General features: G+C 44.7%; 1 protein-coding gene across 3 annotated transcripts in view; it reads left to right on the forward strand.

Annotated features, from left to right (window-relative positions):
* Positions 1–19,248, forward strand: part of stim1b (stromal interaction molecule 1b) — a 232,233-nt gene that overhangs the window by 112,801 nt on the left and 100,184 nt on the right. For all 3 annotated transcript variants that reach the window (XM_072262442.1, XM_072262443.1, XM_072262444.1), the window contains exons 3-4: positions 13,123–13,237; positions 14,147–14,258. In XM_072262442.1, coding sequence (XP_072118543.1) covers positions 13,123–13,237; positions 14,147–14,258 — 227 coding nt within the window. The remainder of the gene's footprint in view (positions 1–13,122; positions 13,238–14,146; positions 14,259–19,248) is intronic.

The raw sequence follows: 19,248 nt of genomic DNA on the forward strand, positions 1-19,248 counted from the left end.
ACTTATCAGATATTGAAAGGCCTAGATAGAATGGATGTGGAGAGGATGTTTCCTGTAATAGGGGAGTTTAGCAACAGAGGGGCACAGCCTCAGAATAGAGGGACATCCTTTTAGACAGGGATTAGGAGGAATTTCTTTAGCCAGAGGGTAGTGAATCTGTGGAATTCATTGCCAGATGGCTGCGGAGGCCAAGTCGTTGGGAATATTTAAAGTGGAGGTTGATAGGTTCTCGATTAGTCTAGGCTTCAAAAGTTATGGGGCGAAGGCAGGAGAATGGTGTTGAGCGAGATAGTGAATCAGTCGAGATGGAATTGCAGAGTAGGCTCAATGGGCCAAATGGCCTATTTCTGCTCCTATGTCTTATGGAGAATAGTCTGCTGTGGTACAGTGTTCTAGCAGTATTTCGTAAGTCAGGTAAAAGCAGTGAGATGATTAAGTCACCCTATTCAAACTGCGAGGCATAGTGAGGGAATAAACAGTGAGAAATCCAGACAGGGAAGGATTGAGACATTATACCAGGGGTGTCAAATTACCGGCCCGTGGGCCGCATCTGGCCTACAGGATGATCTGGGGGAGAAAAAAGTATATTCTCGACCATTTATTATGTATCTGTACGGCAGCCGCTCTCTCTCCCACCGCTGTCTGTGCCGCTGGCTGCGCCGGCAGCTTGTGAGTACTTAGAAAACAATAGGCAGCAGTTAACCACCTGCTGTGCATAAGCACCTACCACCCCGCACTGAAGACCACTGGGGCCCCACTTACATCGTCAGACACAGTATAAACACACAGAGTACTCGGGTAAGTAACACCTGTAGCAAGGCTGAGACTGTTTGCTGCTGTAGTTCAAAATGCTTTCCAAGAAAACAAAAGTTGACATCGAAGGTCGGATATTCAACGATAATTGGAAAGATTGTTTTTTCTTCTGTGAGGTCAACGGCAAACCTGTGTGTCTGATATGCTCGCAATAAGTGGCTGTGGCGAAAGAGTACAATATCAAACGACACTATGAGACGTCACACAGAGAAAAATATGACAAGTACACAGGACGACTCAGAACGCAAAAGGTGAACGAGCTTGAAGCAGCTCTGAAAAAACAGCAATCAGTGTTCACCAAAGGTTGAGAGACTCATGATGGAGCTGTCAAGGCCAGCTATATTATTGCCAACAAAATAGCTGCTGCGTCGAAGCCATACTCAGAGGGGGAATTCATCAAAGCATGCATGCTGACGGCGGCTGAGCTGGTGTGCCCTGAGAAGAGACAGGCTTTTGGTTATATCAGCTCGTCAAGAAATACTGTGGCAGAGAGAATTGGGGACCTTGCAGGAGATTTGAACAGTCAACTAAAAGACAAAATGAAGTCATTTATTGCCTTCTCTTTTGCAATTGATGAGAGCACCAACGTGATTGATGTAGCTCAATTGGGAATATTTATTCGTGGTGTTGATGCATCTTTGACCGTCACCGAGGAGTTTGTGGAGATGGTGCCCATGACAAACACCACACCGGCGAACGACGTTTTCTCCAGCCTGGTCGAGGTCTTGGACAGACTGGGGGTTGACTGGGGTCACGCTGTCAGCGTGGCAACAGATGGCACACCGTCCATGGTCGGGGAAAAGGCAGGTGTTGTTGCGAAACTCAGAGAGAAAGTTCAGACAGAGATTCCAGAGCAGGAATTCTGGAATTTTCATTGTATTATACACCAAGAGGTGTTATGTAGCAGGAGCCTGAAAATGGACAATGTCATGGATGTAGTAATCAAAATGGTTAATTTTATTAGAGCCAAGAGACTCAAACATTGGCAATTTGACCGAAAGTAATATTGGACATGGCCTACCCTACCACACTGAAGTCCGCTGGTTGAGCAGAGGGGTTGTGCTCAAACGTTTTTTTCAATTACATGCGGAAATTGGACTATTCATGAACGAGAAAGGGAAGCCAGTGGCAGAGTTGGCTTCATGATCTTGCATTTTTGGTGGATATAACAGAGCACTTAGATGTGCTCAATGTTAACATGCAAGGCTGCAACAAACTTGTTACAGAATACTACGACAGCATTCGTGCCTTTCAAATTAAATTAGGCCTGTGGGAGATGCAGCTATCCTGGAGCAACCCAGCTCACTTCTCCTCTTTGCAGTCTGTGCGTGTCACTCATGGGAATAATGACAACATGGACAAGTATAAGGACAAAATATCACGGCTGAAAAGTGAGTTTCGGAATCGTTTCCAAGTTTTCACTCAGCTCGAGAAGGAATTCTCACTATTTTGCTCGCCATTTGCCGTCAACGCAGCATCAGATGTGCAGGAGGAACTCCAAAAGGAACTAATTGAAATTCAGTGTAACTCGGCTTTGAAATATAGATTTGAGACTGTGGGTCTGGACTCATTCTATCAATACCTGGGACTGATGTACCCCAAGATGACAGACTTTTCCTCAAAGATCCTTTGCATGTTCAGGACAACATATCTCTGAGCAGGTGTTCTCCATAATGAACATTAACAAATCCAAACTGCGCTCGCAGCTGACACACAGGCATCTAAATGACATTATGAAAATCACAACTGCCCGGAAACTGGTCCCTGATGTTGACAGGCTGGTTAAAGCCAAGAGATGTCAGGTGTCTGGAAGCAGCAAGTGAAAAATGAGTGACACTGTTCGATGCACTGTGACATGTAAGCAAAATGCATTATGAAATATTGAGTGTCATAATATTGTGATTCATTCATTTCCTGACTATTCTATTATTGTAAATGTGAGCACTTTAATAAAAATTAGAGGCTAACTATGTTCATTGTCTGAGTTTGATTGCTGGAAACAGGCTAATAAAAATTAGGTGCAGTTGTGTAGCCTACATTTACAATTTGTTTCATTAGATCTACATTTGTGTCTGCTAATGTTCGATTTCAAATGGTTTATTAATGGAAAGGGTGTGGCTCCCAAAACAATCTTAGCCAAAATAGCATCATTATTTCTCTCTCTCATCACAACTTTCTTGTTAGCCTACGACTGTAAGTTAATACCAATCATAAAAATAATGCTTGCTAGGCAATCTTCTTCATAAGAAATGAAATTCGTGAAGGGAAACACTTTGTAGTTATAGCAGAGACTGAGACACATGAGAGCAGGTTGAAAAAATGAAGGCAACAAAAGCTGTGGGAGCATGTGCATGCACAACTGATCTGGCCCGCATGGAGTTCCATTTTGCTCAATCCGGCCCGTGACCTAAAATGAGTTCGACACCCCTGCATTATACACATTACCTCATGGGGCAGTTCAAATTAGAGGTTGAGGTTCAAATTACGAGGAAGAGGTACCAGAACAGATCCCTGAAGCACACGAGTGGTCACCAACATCCATGCAGTATATGACCCATCTACAACGACTCTTTGCATTCTGTGGGCAAGCCAATTCTGGATCCACAAAGCAAGGTCCCCTTGGATCCCATGCCTCCTTACTTTCTCAATAAGTCTTGCATAGGGTACCTTATCAAATGCCTTAGTCCTTGAAAGTGATTCTGTAGGTTGTGGAATCAGTTCATTGTTGAGGTGAGTGAAATTATCCACGCCAGTTCAGGAGCCTGATAGTTGTAGGGTAATAACTGTTACTAAACCTGGAGGTGTAGGATCTAAGGTTTCTGTACCTCCTGCCCAATGGTAGTAGTGAGGAGATCGTGGGGGACCTTGATGAATGTTGCTTTCATGTGGCAGTGCTGCTTGTGGAGTGATTGATCAATTTGTTTGTTTATTTATCTACTTACATACATACATGCGTACTATACGGAACAGGAACTTCAAGCCAGGCTGCCCAGCAAATCCCAATTTAACTCTAGCCTAATCATGGGACAATTTACAATGACCAATAACCTAACCTATCAGACTGTACATCTTTGGACTGTGAGAGGAAACCCACAAGGTCACGGGAAGAACATACAAACTCCTTACAGACGTCAGCGGGAATTGACCCCAGGTTGCTGGTAATGTAAAGCTTTATGCTAACTACCATGTTACCGTGCCACCCCATGCTCCATGGGAGAAAACTGAGGTGACATATATGTACTTCGATAATAAATTTACTTTGAACGTCGAACTTTGTGATGGACTTGGCTGTGTTCTCTACTTTTTGTAGACTTTAGGCTGTGTTTAAACAGATAATAGAAGAGAAGTCTTTATAAAGACTTGTTGGAATATACTATCATGGCAGAAGTTGAGACTACTGTATCTCCTAGAGTAGTGAGCATTTATTTACTGGGGAGAATGAGGTCAGTTTTGGATTGCTCATTTGGCAATCTAGCAAACTACTGATATCCTTGTCCAGTACCATGGACATCTGTGGTTACTCGGAAGCTCCACACTCCTCCGCCCTGCTGTTGTTAGCAAGGAATCCTCTTTCCCAGGACCTCCTTGGATCTCGTGCAAAATTCCATTCCTCCTCTGGTCGTGACCTAGTCACTAATTTATCCTGTCATTTCCCTAACTGTCTGAATTCGTCATCTGGAACATAGAGTACTGCAGCCCAGGAACAGGCCATTTGGCCCAGACTCTGTTCCAAATAAAACTAAATCTCTTCTGTGTCCTTATCATTCATATCCCTCCACTCCCTGCATATTCAATTTAAAACCCTCTTAAATTTCTTATCATATTTGCTTCCAGAGCTACCCCTGGCAGCCCATTGCAGAGATTCATCGCTTTCTACTTCAAAGAAAAAAATCCTGACATCTATTTTAAACTCCTCTCTCCCACCTTAAACGCATCTTCTCTAGTACTTTACCTTTCTATCCTGGCAAAGAGATTCTGTCTACCCTTTTGATGCCTGCATTTATAAATTTTTTAAAAACATAGAAAACCTACAGCACAATACAGGCCCTTTGGCCCCCAATGCTGTGCCAAACATGTACTTACTTTGGAAATTACCTAGGGTTACCCATAGCCCTCTATTTTTTAAACTCTGTGTACCTATCCAAGAGTCTCTTAAAAGACTCCGCCTCCACCACCGTCACCGACAGCCCATTCCACGCACTCGCCACTCTCTGCGTGAAAAACTTACCTCTGACATCTCCTTTTTACCTACTTGCAAGCAGGTACTGTGCCCTCTCGTGCTAGCCATTTCAGCCGTGGGAAAAAATCAGCTCTCCCCTCAGCCTCTGTCACTCCAGAGGAAAACAACTCAAGTTTGACATCCTCTGCTAATGGCTCATCTCCTCTAATGCAGGTGACATCCTGGTGAACAGCCTCTGCACTTTCTCTTGAGATTCAACATCCTCCTTGAAATAGGCTGACCAGAATTTTACATAGTTCTCCAAGTGTGGTCTAACAAAAGTTTTATTTTACTGTAGCATTACTTTCTTTTATACTCAATCCTCTGACCAATGAAGACAAGCAGGCCATACACTTTTTTTAAACCACTCTAACTAGTTGTGTGGCGTATCAGGAAGCTATGGACTTGGACCCCAAGATCCCTCTGTACCTCACGCTGTTGAAGGTCCTGCCATTCACTGTGTAGTTTCCCCTTGCTTTTGACCTCCAAAGTACCAAGTGCTGGGGCTATATGAGGCATTCATCATACTGCACTTGGAGTATTGTGAAAGGCTTTGGCCTCTTACCTAAGAAAAGATGTGCTTGCATCAGAGAGTGTTCAGAGAAGCTTCATGAGAATGATACAGGAATGATAGGGTTAATGTATGAGGAGCATTTGATTGCTCTGGATAAGTAGTTGCCGGAGTTTAGATGAATGAGGAGAATCTCATTGAAACCTTTTGAATATTGAAAGGCCTGGATAGGATGGATGTGGAGTGGATGTTTCCTATAGTGGGGGAGTTTAGGACCAGAGTGCACAGCCTCAGAATTGAAGGAAATGAGATAATTCTTTAGCCAGAGGGTGATGAATCTGTGACGGCCAAGTCATTGAGTATATTTAAAGGGGAATTTGGAAGGTTCTTGATTAGTAAGTGCAGAATGGGGTTGAGAGGGAAAGTAAATCAGTCATGATGCAGTGATGGGGAAGACTCCGATGGGCCTAATTTTGCTCCTGTGTTCAATGGTCTGAACTCTTCACAATTGCCAGCTTTAAATTCATCTGCCATTTCTCCCAACCATATCTATCTGATCTGTATCCTGTGACGGGCTCTACACTGTCCATATCTCCAACAAGCTTCATGTCATCTAAAAATTAATTAACTCACCCATCTGCATTTTTACACAAGTCTTTTAAAAATAGCCCAAGCAACTTAGGTGTCAACATTGATTTCATGCGTTTGATTTCACTGAGTGGTTTGCGTGGAGAGAGTTCTGTCTGCTTCTCTGTAGTTGATTTGCATTACTTACTGTGTTTGTGTTTCCAATACATGGGCTGTACCAGAGTTTTTCTCCCGTATTAATCTGATGATTAATGATTGGGAGCCCATACTGCAGCCTTACCCAGAGTTCAAAGTTCAAAGTAAATTTATTATCAAAGTACATATACGTCACCATATACAACCCTGAGATTCATTTTCTTGTGGGCATTCACAATCAAAAGAAATACAATAGAATCAATGAAAAACCATACACGACAAAGACAGACAAATGATCTGCAAAAGAAAGCAAACTGTGCAAGTACAAAAAAAAGAAAAATAATAGTCATAAGTAAACAATAAACAACATGGGTCGTAGAGTACTTGTGATGCGACAAGTGAAGTTATCTCCCCTGCCTTAAGTGCCTGGTGGTTAAGGGGTAATAACTGTTTTTGAACCTGGTGGTGGGGGTCCTGAGGCTCCTGTTCCTTCTTCCTGATGGCAGCAGTGAGAAGAGAGCGGAGAAGAGGGAGCTAAAGTAATTTTAACTCCTGTTCAAGCTTGAGGTCAAACCACTCTGAACTGATGGTGCGGCACGGTAGCAAAGCGGTTAGCGAACACTATTACAGTGCCAGCAAATGGGTTCAATTCTACCACTCTCTCTAAGGAGTTTGTACGTCCTCCCTGTGACCGCGTGGGTCTCCTCCCACTTTCCAAAGGGACAAGTTAACATAGAACATGAACATAAGACCATAAGACAAAGGAGCAGAAGTCGGCCATTCGGCCCATCGAGTCTGCTCCGCCGTTTTATCATGAGCTGATCTATTCTCCCATTTAGTTAAGCAGGCCCTTTGTCCCTCAATGCTGTGTCAATCCAATTAAATTAGTGATCTAATGGTCATCTAAACTAACCCCTTCTGCCTACACAATGTCCATATCCTATTTTTCTCACATTCATGTACCTATCAAAACGTCAATTAGGAGTCCCCAATGTTTTTGCTTCTACCACCATCCCAGGCACCCACCACTCTGTAAAAGACACTTGCCCCTCACATATACACCCTCTCATCTTAAATGGATGCCCTCTGGTACTAGACATTTCAACCCAGGGAAAAGACAATGCCTGTCTACTATATCTATATCTCTCGTAATCTCGCAGACCTCTATCAGATAAGGTTAGTAGGTTAATTGGTCACATGGAAGTAATTGGCCCAGAAAAGGCCTGTTACTGAGCTGTGTTATAAATAAATAAATACAGTAAATAAATAAAATAGCCCCAGGTTCGTTGATCTCTCTAATGCACTACTCAGGCTTTAGGGGATTTTGACAGTTATCCGTGTGGCGAATGAGGATCAAGACTTGTACTTTAACATTGCACCGTCTGGTTTCAGAAAGGTTAGTAACATGGCATGTACCACTCTCACCAAGGCTGTGATCAGTAATCTGGGGAGGAGGGAGGTCAACTAGGAGACTGGAACTACAGGGAGAACCACCAAAATAACAGTAAGTTTTATTTGTTACATGTACGCCGGATGCAGTTATAAAGAAGGGAAGACAGTGTACAAGATAATAAGGGGAATAGATAGAGTGAATAGCCAGTGCCTCTTCCCCAGGGCACCACTGCTCAATACAAGACGACATGGCTTTAAGGTAAGGGGTGGGAAGTTCAAGGGGGATATTAGAGGAAGGTTTTTTACTCAGAGAGTGGTTGGTGTGTGGAATGCACTGCCTGAGTCAGTGGTGGAGGCAGATACACTAGTGAAGTTTAAGAGACTACTAGACAGGTATATGGAGGAATTTAAGGTGGAGGCTTATATGGGAGGCAGGGTTTGAGGGTCGGCACAACATTGTGGGCCGAAGGGCCTGTACTGTGCTGTACTATTCTATGTTCTATGTTGTATACTTCATTAGGAGTTTGAAGAGATTTGGCATGTCAACAAATACACTCAAAAACTTCTATAGATGTACCGTGGAGAGCATTCTGACAGGCTGCATCACTGTCTGGTATGGAGGGACTACTGCACAGGACCGAAAGAAGCTGCAGGGGGTTGTAAATATAGTCAGCTCCATCTTAGATAGATAGATAGATATACTTTATTGATCCCGAGGGAAATTTGGTTTCGTTACAGCCGCACCAACCAAGAATAGAGCATAAATATAGCAATACAAAAAACCCCAACAATCAAACACCAAAACACAAACTATGCCAGATGGAAAATAAGTCCAGGACCAGTCTATTTGCTCAGGGTGTCTGACCCACCACAGGAGGAGCTGCATGCTCGATGGCCACAGGCAGGAACAACCTCCCGTGCCGCCCAGTGTTCTATCACAGTGGAATGTGGCCGATGTCCAACAGTAAATAGTTCAATATCCAGTCTGCAAACACGTTCCTCGATCGTAATATACCCTGGATTGTACCATCCGTTGTTAGCCAGAACAGTAAGCACCGAACTCCTTTATGTTTACCGCTCTCAGTGCACTTCCGGTCAGCCGGAACGGTATTACCCACCGAACTCCTCTTCTCCAAAAGTCTCTGTTGTCTCGACCCGGTCCTCTTTCCTCGGCTTTGTGATCCCCCTCTGTGCGTTTTCATCCGGATTTCAGCAGGCGTGTCCACCACTCTGTTCGCTAAGCTGGCCGGTCTTTGCTGGTCTGTGAAATACACAATGCGACCTTGCTTCTGTCCCGCATGTTGGGATGTAAGCATTTCCAGCGCTAAAGAAAACCCAAATAAAACTCTCTCTACCAGCATGTTAGAGAGGGTGCAGCTTCAACGTGTTACTGTGAGAAAAAAAATACAAAAAATAACGTAAATTAAAAAGTAAAAAGAAGAAAGTAAGAATAGATGGGAACGGCTGTACCAGGCTGCGTGCACGACCGGCGCATGCGCACTTGGGTACCAGCCTACAAAGTAACCGGGACATCTTCAAGGAGTGGTGTCTCAGAAAGGCAGCAACCATTATTAGGGACCTCCAGCACTCAGGACATGCCCTTTTCTCACTGTTACCGTCAGGTAGGAGATACAGAAGCCTGAAGGCACACACTCAGTGATTCAGGAACAGCTTCTTCCTCTCTGCCATCTGATTCCTAAATGGACATTGAATCCTTGGACACTACCTCACTTTTTTAATATATAGTATTTCTTTTTTTTGCATGATTTTTAATCTATTCAATATACATAAACTGTAACTGATTTGCTTATTTTTTTCTTCTATATTATGTATGGCATTGTACTGCTGCTGCTAAGTTAACAAATTTCAAGTCACATGACGGTGACAAATAAATCTGATTCTCAAGTCAAGTCAAGTTTATTGTCATTTCAACCATAACTGCTGGTACAGTACACAGTAAAAATGAAAAACGTTCCTCCAGGACCATGGTGCTACATGAAACAACACAAAACTACACTAGACTATGTGAAACAACACAGAACTACACTAGACTACCTGAAACAACACAAAACTACACAAGACTACATGAAACAACACAAACCTACACTAGACTATGTGAAACAACACAAAACTACATTAGACTTCAGACCTACACATAAAGTGCACAAAACAGTGCAAGACAGTACAATAATTAATAAATAAATTAATTAATTAAGACAATAGACACAGTAAAGGACAAATTACAATATAATGATGTAAATGTAAATAATGTTTTAGCAGGAATTGAAAAGAAATTAGCAAAAATTGCAAAGGGAGTGGAGTGATGTTCTGTTGAGTGTGTGTGTGTGTGTGTGTAGGTTGGTGTCAAGCCAGGCTCTGGGAATTGAGTCTAATGACTTGGGGGAAGAAACTGTTACATAGTCTGGTCGTGAGAGCCTGAATGCTTCGGTACCTTTTGCCAGATGGCGGGAGGGAGAAGCGTTTGTATGAGGGGTGCGTGGAGTCCTTCCCAATGCTGTTAGCTTTGCAGATGCAGTGTGTGGTATAAATCTCTGTAATGGCAGGAAGAGAGACCCTGATGATCCCTTCAGCTGACCTCACTATCTTGCGATCCGAGATGGTGCAATTTCCGAACCAGGCAGTGATGCAGCTGCTCAGGGTGCTCTCAATACAACCTCTGTAGTATGTGGTGAGGATGGGGGGTGGGAGATGGACTTTTCTCAGCCGTCGCAGAAAGTAGAGATGCTGCTGGGCTTTCTTGGCTATGGAGCTGGTGTTGAGGGACCAGGCGAGATTCTCCGCACCGGAACATTCAATGAAATATGTCATTTCTGATGACAACAGTCCGAGCATGTGCTGGGGCAGCCTGCAAGTGTCATTATGATTCCAGCACCAACAAAGCATGCCCACAACTTACTAATGCTAACCTGTATGTCTTTGGAATGTGCAATATCTTGCAATTACAGTAAGTGTTAGCCATTTTACCTACCGCAGGAGATTTCAGCGATCATTTTGGTAGCAGGGTACATTCCACCTCAGGCCAATATCAAACAGGCTCTGCATGATCTGAACAATGTGACCAACATGCACAAAACAGCATGTCCTGATGGTTTCACTATCATTTTGGGGGATTTTAACTAGGCCTGCTTGAAAAAGTCACTAAATAATTACTATCAAAAAATTACTTGTAGCACCAGAGGAAACAACACACTGGACCACTGTTACACCACCATCAAGAATGCCTATCGTACTATTCCACGCCCATACTTCGGGGAGTCGGATCACCTGGCTGTACTTCTACTCCCTGAGTTTCGGCAGAGACTAAAGACTGTAGCATCAGTAGTGAGAACCAAGAAGGTTTGGACAAGGGAGGCACAGGAGCGCTTACAGGACTGCTTTGAATCGGTCGACTGGTGAATATTAAAAGATTCACCTTCGAATCTGGATAAGTATGGCACAGTTGTTACCGACTTCATTAAAACCTGTGTGGATGAGAGTGTGCCTATGAAAACTTGCTGTACATTCTCAAACCAAAAGCCGTGGATGAACCTGGAGCTTCGTCACCTGCTGAGGGCACTTAAACTTGGTGATCCAGGTCTGTACAGAAAACCAGCTACGACTTGCCTAGAACTATGGCACTTAAACCTGGTGATTCAGGTCTGTACAGAAAACCAGCTACGACTTGCCGAGGGCCATTTCAAGAGTGAAGAAACAATTCCGTGTGAGGTTGGAGGCGACATTGGGTGCTCATCAACTCTGGCAGGGTTTGCAAGACAGTAATTCCTACAAAGCGAAACCCAATAGCATGAATGGCAGTGATGCTTCACTACCAGATGAGCTCAATGCCTTTTATGTCTGCTTTGAAAGGAAGAACATAACTACAGCTGTAAAGATCCTTGCTGCAACCAGTGATCATGTGATGTCTATCTCAGAGGCCAATATTAGACTGTCTTTAAGGAGATAACCGGAAGATCTGCCTGGATTGGTGATGATGTCTCCTCCTCACTGACAACCAAAACTGGCGCACCTCAGGGGTGTGTGCTTAGCCCACTGCTGTATTCCCTCTATACCCATGACTGTGCAGCTAGGCATAGCTCAAACACCATTTATAAATTTGCTGATGATATAACCATTGATGGTGGAATCTCAGATGGAGATGAGAGGGCGTGCAGGAGCCAGATATACAAGCTAGTTGACTGGTGTCACAGCAGCAACTTTGCGCTCAATGTCAGTAAGACGAGAGAGCTGATTGTGGACTCAGGAAGGGTAAGATGAAGGAACGCATACCAATCCTCATAGAGGGATCAGAAGTGGAGAGAGTGAGCAGCTTCAAGTTCCTGGGTGTCAAGCTCTCTGAGGATCTAACCTGGTCCCAACATATCGAGAAGACAAGGCAACAGCTGTATTTCATTAGGAGTTTGGAATGATATGCTTTGTCACTGAAAACACTCGAAAACTTCACAGATATACAGTGGAGAGCATTCTGACAGGCTGCATCACTGTCTGCTATGGGGGTGGGGGACTGCTGCACAGCACCAAAAGAAGCTACAGAAAGTTGTGAAATTAGTCATTTCTACCTTGGGTACTGGCCTCACAATAAATAGTGAAAAAATAAAGGAATAATGAGAGAGTCCTCATGGGTTCATGCTCCATGAAGCATAAACTATGTTCTTCGTTCCTAGGTGTCAACATCTCTAAAGAACTGTTTTGGGCCCAACATCTTGATGCAATTACAAAGAAGGCATGTCAGTGGTTATATTTCATTAGGAGTTTGAGGAGACAGTGTTTCACAAAATACTAGCAAATTGCTACAGATCAAAGTTCAAAGTACATTTATTATCAAAGTATGTATACATTATACAACCTTGAGATCCAGCTCCTAACAGACGTACCACTGAGACATTCTAGCTGGTTGCATCGCCTTCTGGTATGCAGGGGCGTCTGCACAGGATCGGAAGAAGCTGCAGGAAGTTGTAAACTCTGCCAGCTCCATCATGGGGACCAGTCTCCCCACCTTCAAAAGGTGATGCCTCAAAAAGGACCCCCATCACCCAGAACATGCCCTCTTTTCATTACTACCATCAAGGAGGAGGTTGAGGAGCCTGAAGACACACATTCAGTGATTCAGGAACAGCTTTTCCTTCCCCTTCGCCATCAGACTTCTGAACAGGCAATGAGCCAACCCTAAACATAATGCCACTATCCTTGCTCTCTTTTTGCAGTACTTTTATTTTATGTACATATATATCATGCGATAATTTATAGTTTACTGCTACAAAACAACAAATGTTATGACATATGTCAGTGATATTAAGCCCGAATGCCTATCTGACAACAGGGGAAGAAGCTGTTTCTAAATCATTGCGCGTGCACCTTTGACCTTTGTCCTGATGCGCATGCTGTATTGAGGTGTTAAACCAAAATCACTGACTTGTACAAGTGACACAACTTTTCTTTCCCATAGTTTTTGCGAGAAGACCTGAACTACCAGGACGCTGCAGCAAAGCACAGCACCTTCCATGGGGGAGACAAGCTGATCAGTGTAGAGGACTTGTGGAAGTCATGGAAAAGTTCGGAAGGTAAATGTCTACAGCTCTGGGCAGTTCTTCTCGTGACCTGTTTAGGAGCCAGGTGTTTGCTATATATTCGTGCCATATCTTGTGCTTGTGCATCCCCATTTGTGGATTTCTTGCAGTAGGGTGAACATCATTCTTAAAACATTCTGAAGTCAAGAACACAAGTTATTTTAAAAATCCAGAGCAAATCAAACAAAATGCTGGAGGAACTCAGCTGATCAGGCAACATGTGGTGGGGAATAAACAGTCAATCTTTTGAGCTGAGACCCTTGCTCCGGACTGGAAGGGAATGGGACAGAAGCGAGAATCAAGCTAAGAGAATGTGGAGTGTGAGTATGCTGTAAATTGAGTAGTAAGAAAGTCAGAGTGACAGTGAGCAGCTGGAAGGAAACTTACACAGCTGAGAATGCGAGAGTACAAGAGTCACCTACAATTGACAGTCACTGTTCCAAGCTAAATGAACTGAGTTCAAGAGCCATGAGGTAATGGAATGCCTGAACTGCTGAGTTACTCCAGTATTTTGTGTGTTGTTCAAGATTTCCAGTATCTGCAGAATTTATTCTTAGTTTGCTTGTCGACCTGTGGCGAGCTAGGCTGGATGGAGTGAGGTGTAACCCTCCCCCATTATTTGACCCATGGTATTGGAGGTCTTGGACTGTGATCCACGACTATCAGCATCTGGAGTGGGATTTCCCTTTCTGTGACAGCCATGTCAATAAGAAACAGCCTATTGTAGGGACTCCGTGGTGGGAGGAAAGGAACCATCACTGTTACAGATTGAAACCCTGCATCAGGACAACCTGGGTCTGAGTCTGCAGGCCACTCAGAGCACCATTACCTTATGGAAATGGATCCTTTGGTAGATCCTGTCCTGAATACATTTCAGCTGGTTCTGTTTTGCTTTCCCCTCAGTGTTCAACTGGACAGGAGAGGAGGTCATAGAGTGGCTGATCAACTACGTGGAGCTGCCACAGTACGAGGAACACTTCAGAAAGCTGCGCATCAACGGACACGACATGCCAAGGTGCGTACCCGCCACGGAGCGTACCCGCCACGGTGCGTACCCGCCACGGAGCGTACCCGCCACGGTGCGTACCCGCCACGGAGCGTACCCGCCACGGTGCGTACCCGCCACGGAGCGTACCCGCCACGGTGCGTACCCGCCAAGGTGCGTACCCGCCACGGAGCGTACCCGCCACGGTGCGTACCCGCCACGGAGCGTACCCGCCACGGTGCGTACCCGCCACGGAGCGTACCCACCACGGTGCGTACCCACCACGGAGCGTACCCGCCAAGGTGCGTACCCGCCACGGAGCGTACCCGCCACGGTGCGTACCCGCCACGGTGCGTACCCGCCACTCCCTGCCACACCTTCATCAGCTCGAGCCCCGGCAGGCAAGCAACTTCCCAGAAGCTAATTAGAAAATGGTGGGAGAGTCGAGCACCAGAAGGCACAGTCTCAAAATAGAGGGATGACCATTTAGAACAGAGTTGAGGAATTTGTTTAGCAAGAGGGTGGTGAAACTGTGGAATTCATTGCCACTTGCCACAGATGGCCATGGAGACCAAGTCATTGGGTAAACAAAGTGCAGGTTGATATGTTCTTTATTAGTCAGGGCGTCAGAAGTTATGGGGAGAAGGCAGGAGAATGAGGTTGAGAGGAATAATAAATCAGCCATGATGGAATTCAGAGCAGATTCAATGGGCCAAATGGCCTAATTCTGCTCCTTTGGTCTTCTGAATTTATTGAAAGCTTGATCTTACAGCTGAGCAGTGACTGTGAGATAATCTTAAACAAAAGCCATTGCTTGCGTCGTAAGAGACTTTGCCTTGTGTGCCCATGACAGGGTATTCAGTTGCCTGCCCAGTTTGTCCGGTTAACCATTCTAAGGCATACCTATGCTCTGTCCATAACCATCAGACCAGAAGACATAGAAACATAGAGAGCCTACAGCACAGTACAGGCCCTTCAGCCCACAATGCTGTGCCAAACATGTACTTACTTTAGAAATTACCTCGGGTTACCCATAGCCCTCTATTTTTGTAAACTCCATGTACTGATCCAGGAGTCTCTTAAAAGACCCTATCATATCCGCCTCCACCACTGTCACTGGCAGCCCATTCCACGCAGTCACCACTCTCCGCGTAAAAAACTTACCCTGACATCTCCTCTGTACCTACTTCCAAACACCTTAACACTGTGCCCTCTTGTGCTAGCCATTTCAGCCCTGGGAAAAAGCCTTTGACTATCCACACGATCAATGCCTCTCATCATCTTATACACATCTATCAGGTCACCTCTCATTCTCCATTGCTCCAAGGAGAAAAGGCCGAGTTCAGTCAATCTATTCTCATAAGGCATGCTCCCCAATCCAGGCAACATCCTCCTACATCTCCTCTGCACCCTTTCAATGGTTTCCACATCCTTCCTGTAGTGAGGTGACCAGAACTGAGCACAGTACTCCAAGTGGGGTCTGACCAGGGTCCTATACAGCTGCAACATTACCTCTCGGCTCCTGAACTCAATCCCACAGTTGATGAAGGCCAATACTGTGTATGCCTTCTTAACCACAGAGTCAACCTGCGCAGCAGCTTTGAGTGTCTATGAACAAGGACTCCAAGATCCCTCTGATCCTCCACACTGCCAAGAGTCTTACCATTAATACTATATTCTGCCATCATATTTGACGTACCAAAATGAACCACCTCACACTTATCTGGGTTGAACTCCATCTGCCACTTCTCAGCCCAGTTTTGCATCTTATCGATGTCCCACTGTAACCTCTGACAGCCTTCCACACTATCCACAACACCTCCAACCTTTGTGTCACCAGCAAATTTACTAACCCATCCCTCCACTTCCTCATCCAGGTCACTTATAAAAATCACGAAGAGAAAGTGCTGTACTATTCTATGTTCTATGTTAACTTACCAACTACTGAAGTAAGACTCACTGGTCTATAAATTCCTGGGCTACATCTACTCCGCTTCTTGAATAAGGGAACGATATCTGCAACTCTCCAATCCTCCGGAACCTCTCCTGTCCCCATTGATGATGCAAAGATCATTGCCAGAGGCTCAGCAATCTCCTCCCTCACTTCCCACACTAGTCTGGGGTACATCTCATCCGGTCCTGGTGACTTATCCAACTTGATGCTTTCCAAAAGCTCCAGCACATCCTCTTTCTTAATGTCTATATGCTCAAGCTTTTTAGTCTGCTGTAAATCATCCTGACGATCGCCAAGGTCCTTTTCCGTAGTGAATACCTCCACTACCTCCTCCGGTTCCATACACACTTTTCCACTGTCACACTTGATTGGTCCTATTCTCTCATGTCTTATCCTCTTGCTGTTCACATACTTGTAGAATGTCTTGGGGTTTTCCTTAATCCTGCCTGCCAAGGCCTTCTCATGGCCCCTTCTGCTCTCCTAATTTCATTCTTAAGACCCTTCTTGCTAGCCTTATAATCTTCTAGATCTCTATCATTACCTAGTGTTTTTTGAACCTTCCATAAGCTTTTCTTCTTGACTAGATTTACAACAGCCTTTGTACACCACAGTTCCTGTACACTACCACCCTATCCGTCTCATTGGAACGTACCTCTGCAGAAAGCCACGCAAATATCCCCTGAACATTTGCCATATTTCTGCTGTATATTTCCCTGAGAACATCTGTTCCCAATTTATGCTTCCAAGTTCCTGTCTGATTGCTTCATATTTCTCCTTACTCCAATTAAATGCTTTCCTAACTTGTCTGTTCCTATCCCTCTCCAATGCTATGGTAAAGGAGATAGACGTGATCACTATCTCCAAAATGCTCTCCCACTGAGAGATCTGACACCTGACCAGGTTCATTTCCCAATACCAAGTCAAATACAGCCTCTCCTCTTGCAGGCTTATCCACACTCTGTGTCAGGAAACCTTCCTGAACACACCTAACAAGCTCCACCCCATCTAAACCTCTTGCTCTATGGAGATGCCAATCAATATTGGAGAAATTAAAATCCCCATCACGGCAAGATCACAAGACCAAGGTCACAAGACAAAGGAGCAGAAGTAGGCCATTCGGCCCATCGAGTCTGCTCTGCAGCTCCCCCATGAGCTAAACTATTCACCCACCTAGTTCCAATTTCCAGTTTTTTCCCCATATCCCTTGATACCCTGACTAATTAGATACCTGTCAATCTCCTCCTTACACACCCTCAATGATCAGGCCCCCACAGCTGTATGTGGCAACGAATTCCACAAATCCACGACCCTCTGGCTAAAAAAATTTCTCCTCATCTCTGTTTTAACTGGGTACCCTCTAATTCTAAGACTATGGCCTCTTGTCCTGGACTCACCCACCAAGGGAAACAACCTTTCCATATCTACTCTGTCCAACCCTTTCAACATTCGAAACGTTTCTATGAGATCCCCTCTCATTCTTCTGTACTCTAATGAATACAATCCAAGAGCCGACAGACGCTCCTCATATGTTAGCCCCTGCATTCCAGGAATCATCCTCGTAAATCTTCTCTGAACTCTCTCCAACATCAGTATATCCTTTCTAAGATAGGGGGATCAAAACTGCACACAGTATTCCAAATGAGGTCTCACTAATGCCCCATAGAGCCTCATCAACACCTCCTTACTCTTATACACTATTCCTCTTGAAATGAATGCCAACATAGCATTCACTTTCCTTACCGCCAATCCAACTTGGTGGTTAACCTTTAGGGTATCCTGCACGAGGACCCCCAAGCCCCTTTGCACTTCTGATTTTTGAATTTTCTCCCCATCTAAATAATAATCTGCCCGATTATTTCTTCTTCCGAAATGTACAACCGTACATTTGTCAACGTTGTATCTCATCTACCATTTCTTTGCCCACTCTCCTAAACTGACTAAGTCTCTCTGCAACCTTTCCGTTTCTTCAACATTTCCTGCTCCTCCACCTATCTTGCTGTCATCCGCAAACTTGGCCACAAAACCATTTAATCCATAATCCAAATCATCGATATACATGGTAAAAAGAAGCGGCCCCAACACCGACCCCTGCGGAACACCACTAGTAACCGGCAGCCAATCAGAATAGGATCCCTTTATTCCCACCCTTTGCTTTCTGCCTATCAGCCAATGCTCCACCCATTTCAATATCTTTCCTATAATTCCATGGGCTCTCATCTCATTAAGCAGCCTCATATGCGGCACCTTATCGAAGGCCTTTTGAAAATCCAAATACACAACATCCACAGCCTCTCCCTTGTCAATCTTATTCGAGATTACCTCAAAAAATTCCAATAAGTTGGTAAGGCAGGATCTTCCCTTCATGAAGCCATGCTGGCTTCGGCCTATCTTGTCATGCACCTCGAGGTATTTCATAACCTCGTCCTTGATAACAATCCTGTTATTACTGCACCGTTCAAGAATCTGTCTCCCTATCTGCTCCTCGATGTCCTTGTTACTATTGGGTGGTCTATAGAAAACACCCAGCAGAGTTATTGACCCCTTCCATCCTTAGAGACTCAGTAAACATTTCCTCCATGACTTCCTCCTTTTCTGCAGCTGTGACACTATCTCTGATCAGCAGTGTCACGCCCCCACCTTTTTACCTCCCTCCCTGTCCTTTCTGAAACATCTAAAGCCTGGCACTCTAAGTATTCCTGCTCCTGAGCCATCCAGGTCTCTGTAATGGCCACAACATCATAGCTCCAAGTACTGATCCATGCTCTAAGCTCATCTGCTTTGTTCATGGTGCTTCTTGCATTAAAATACACACATCTCAAACCATCGGTCTGAGCATATCCCTTCTCTATCACCTGCCTATCCCTACAAGCTTTCTCTATTTGTGAGCCCACCCCCCCAGCAATTCTTGTTTAAACTCCCCCTAATAGCCTTAGCAAAACTCCCTGCCAGGATATTGGTCCCCCTCGGACTCAAGTGCAACCGTCATTTTTGTACAGGTCTGCCTGAAAAGAGGTCCCAATGATCCAGAAATCAGTCCTTACCCCCTGCTCCAAATCCTCAGCCATG

The sequence above is a fragment of the Mobula birostris genome, chromosome 7 (genome assembly GCF_030028105.1).
Source record: "Mobula birostris isolate sMobBir1 chromosome 7, sMobBir1.hap1, whole genome shotgun sequence".
NCBI lineage: Eukaryota > Metazoa > Chordata > Chondrichthyes > Myliobatiformes > Myliobatidae > Mobula > Mobula birostris.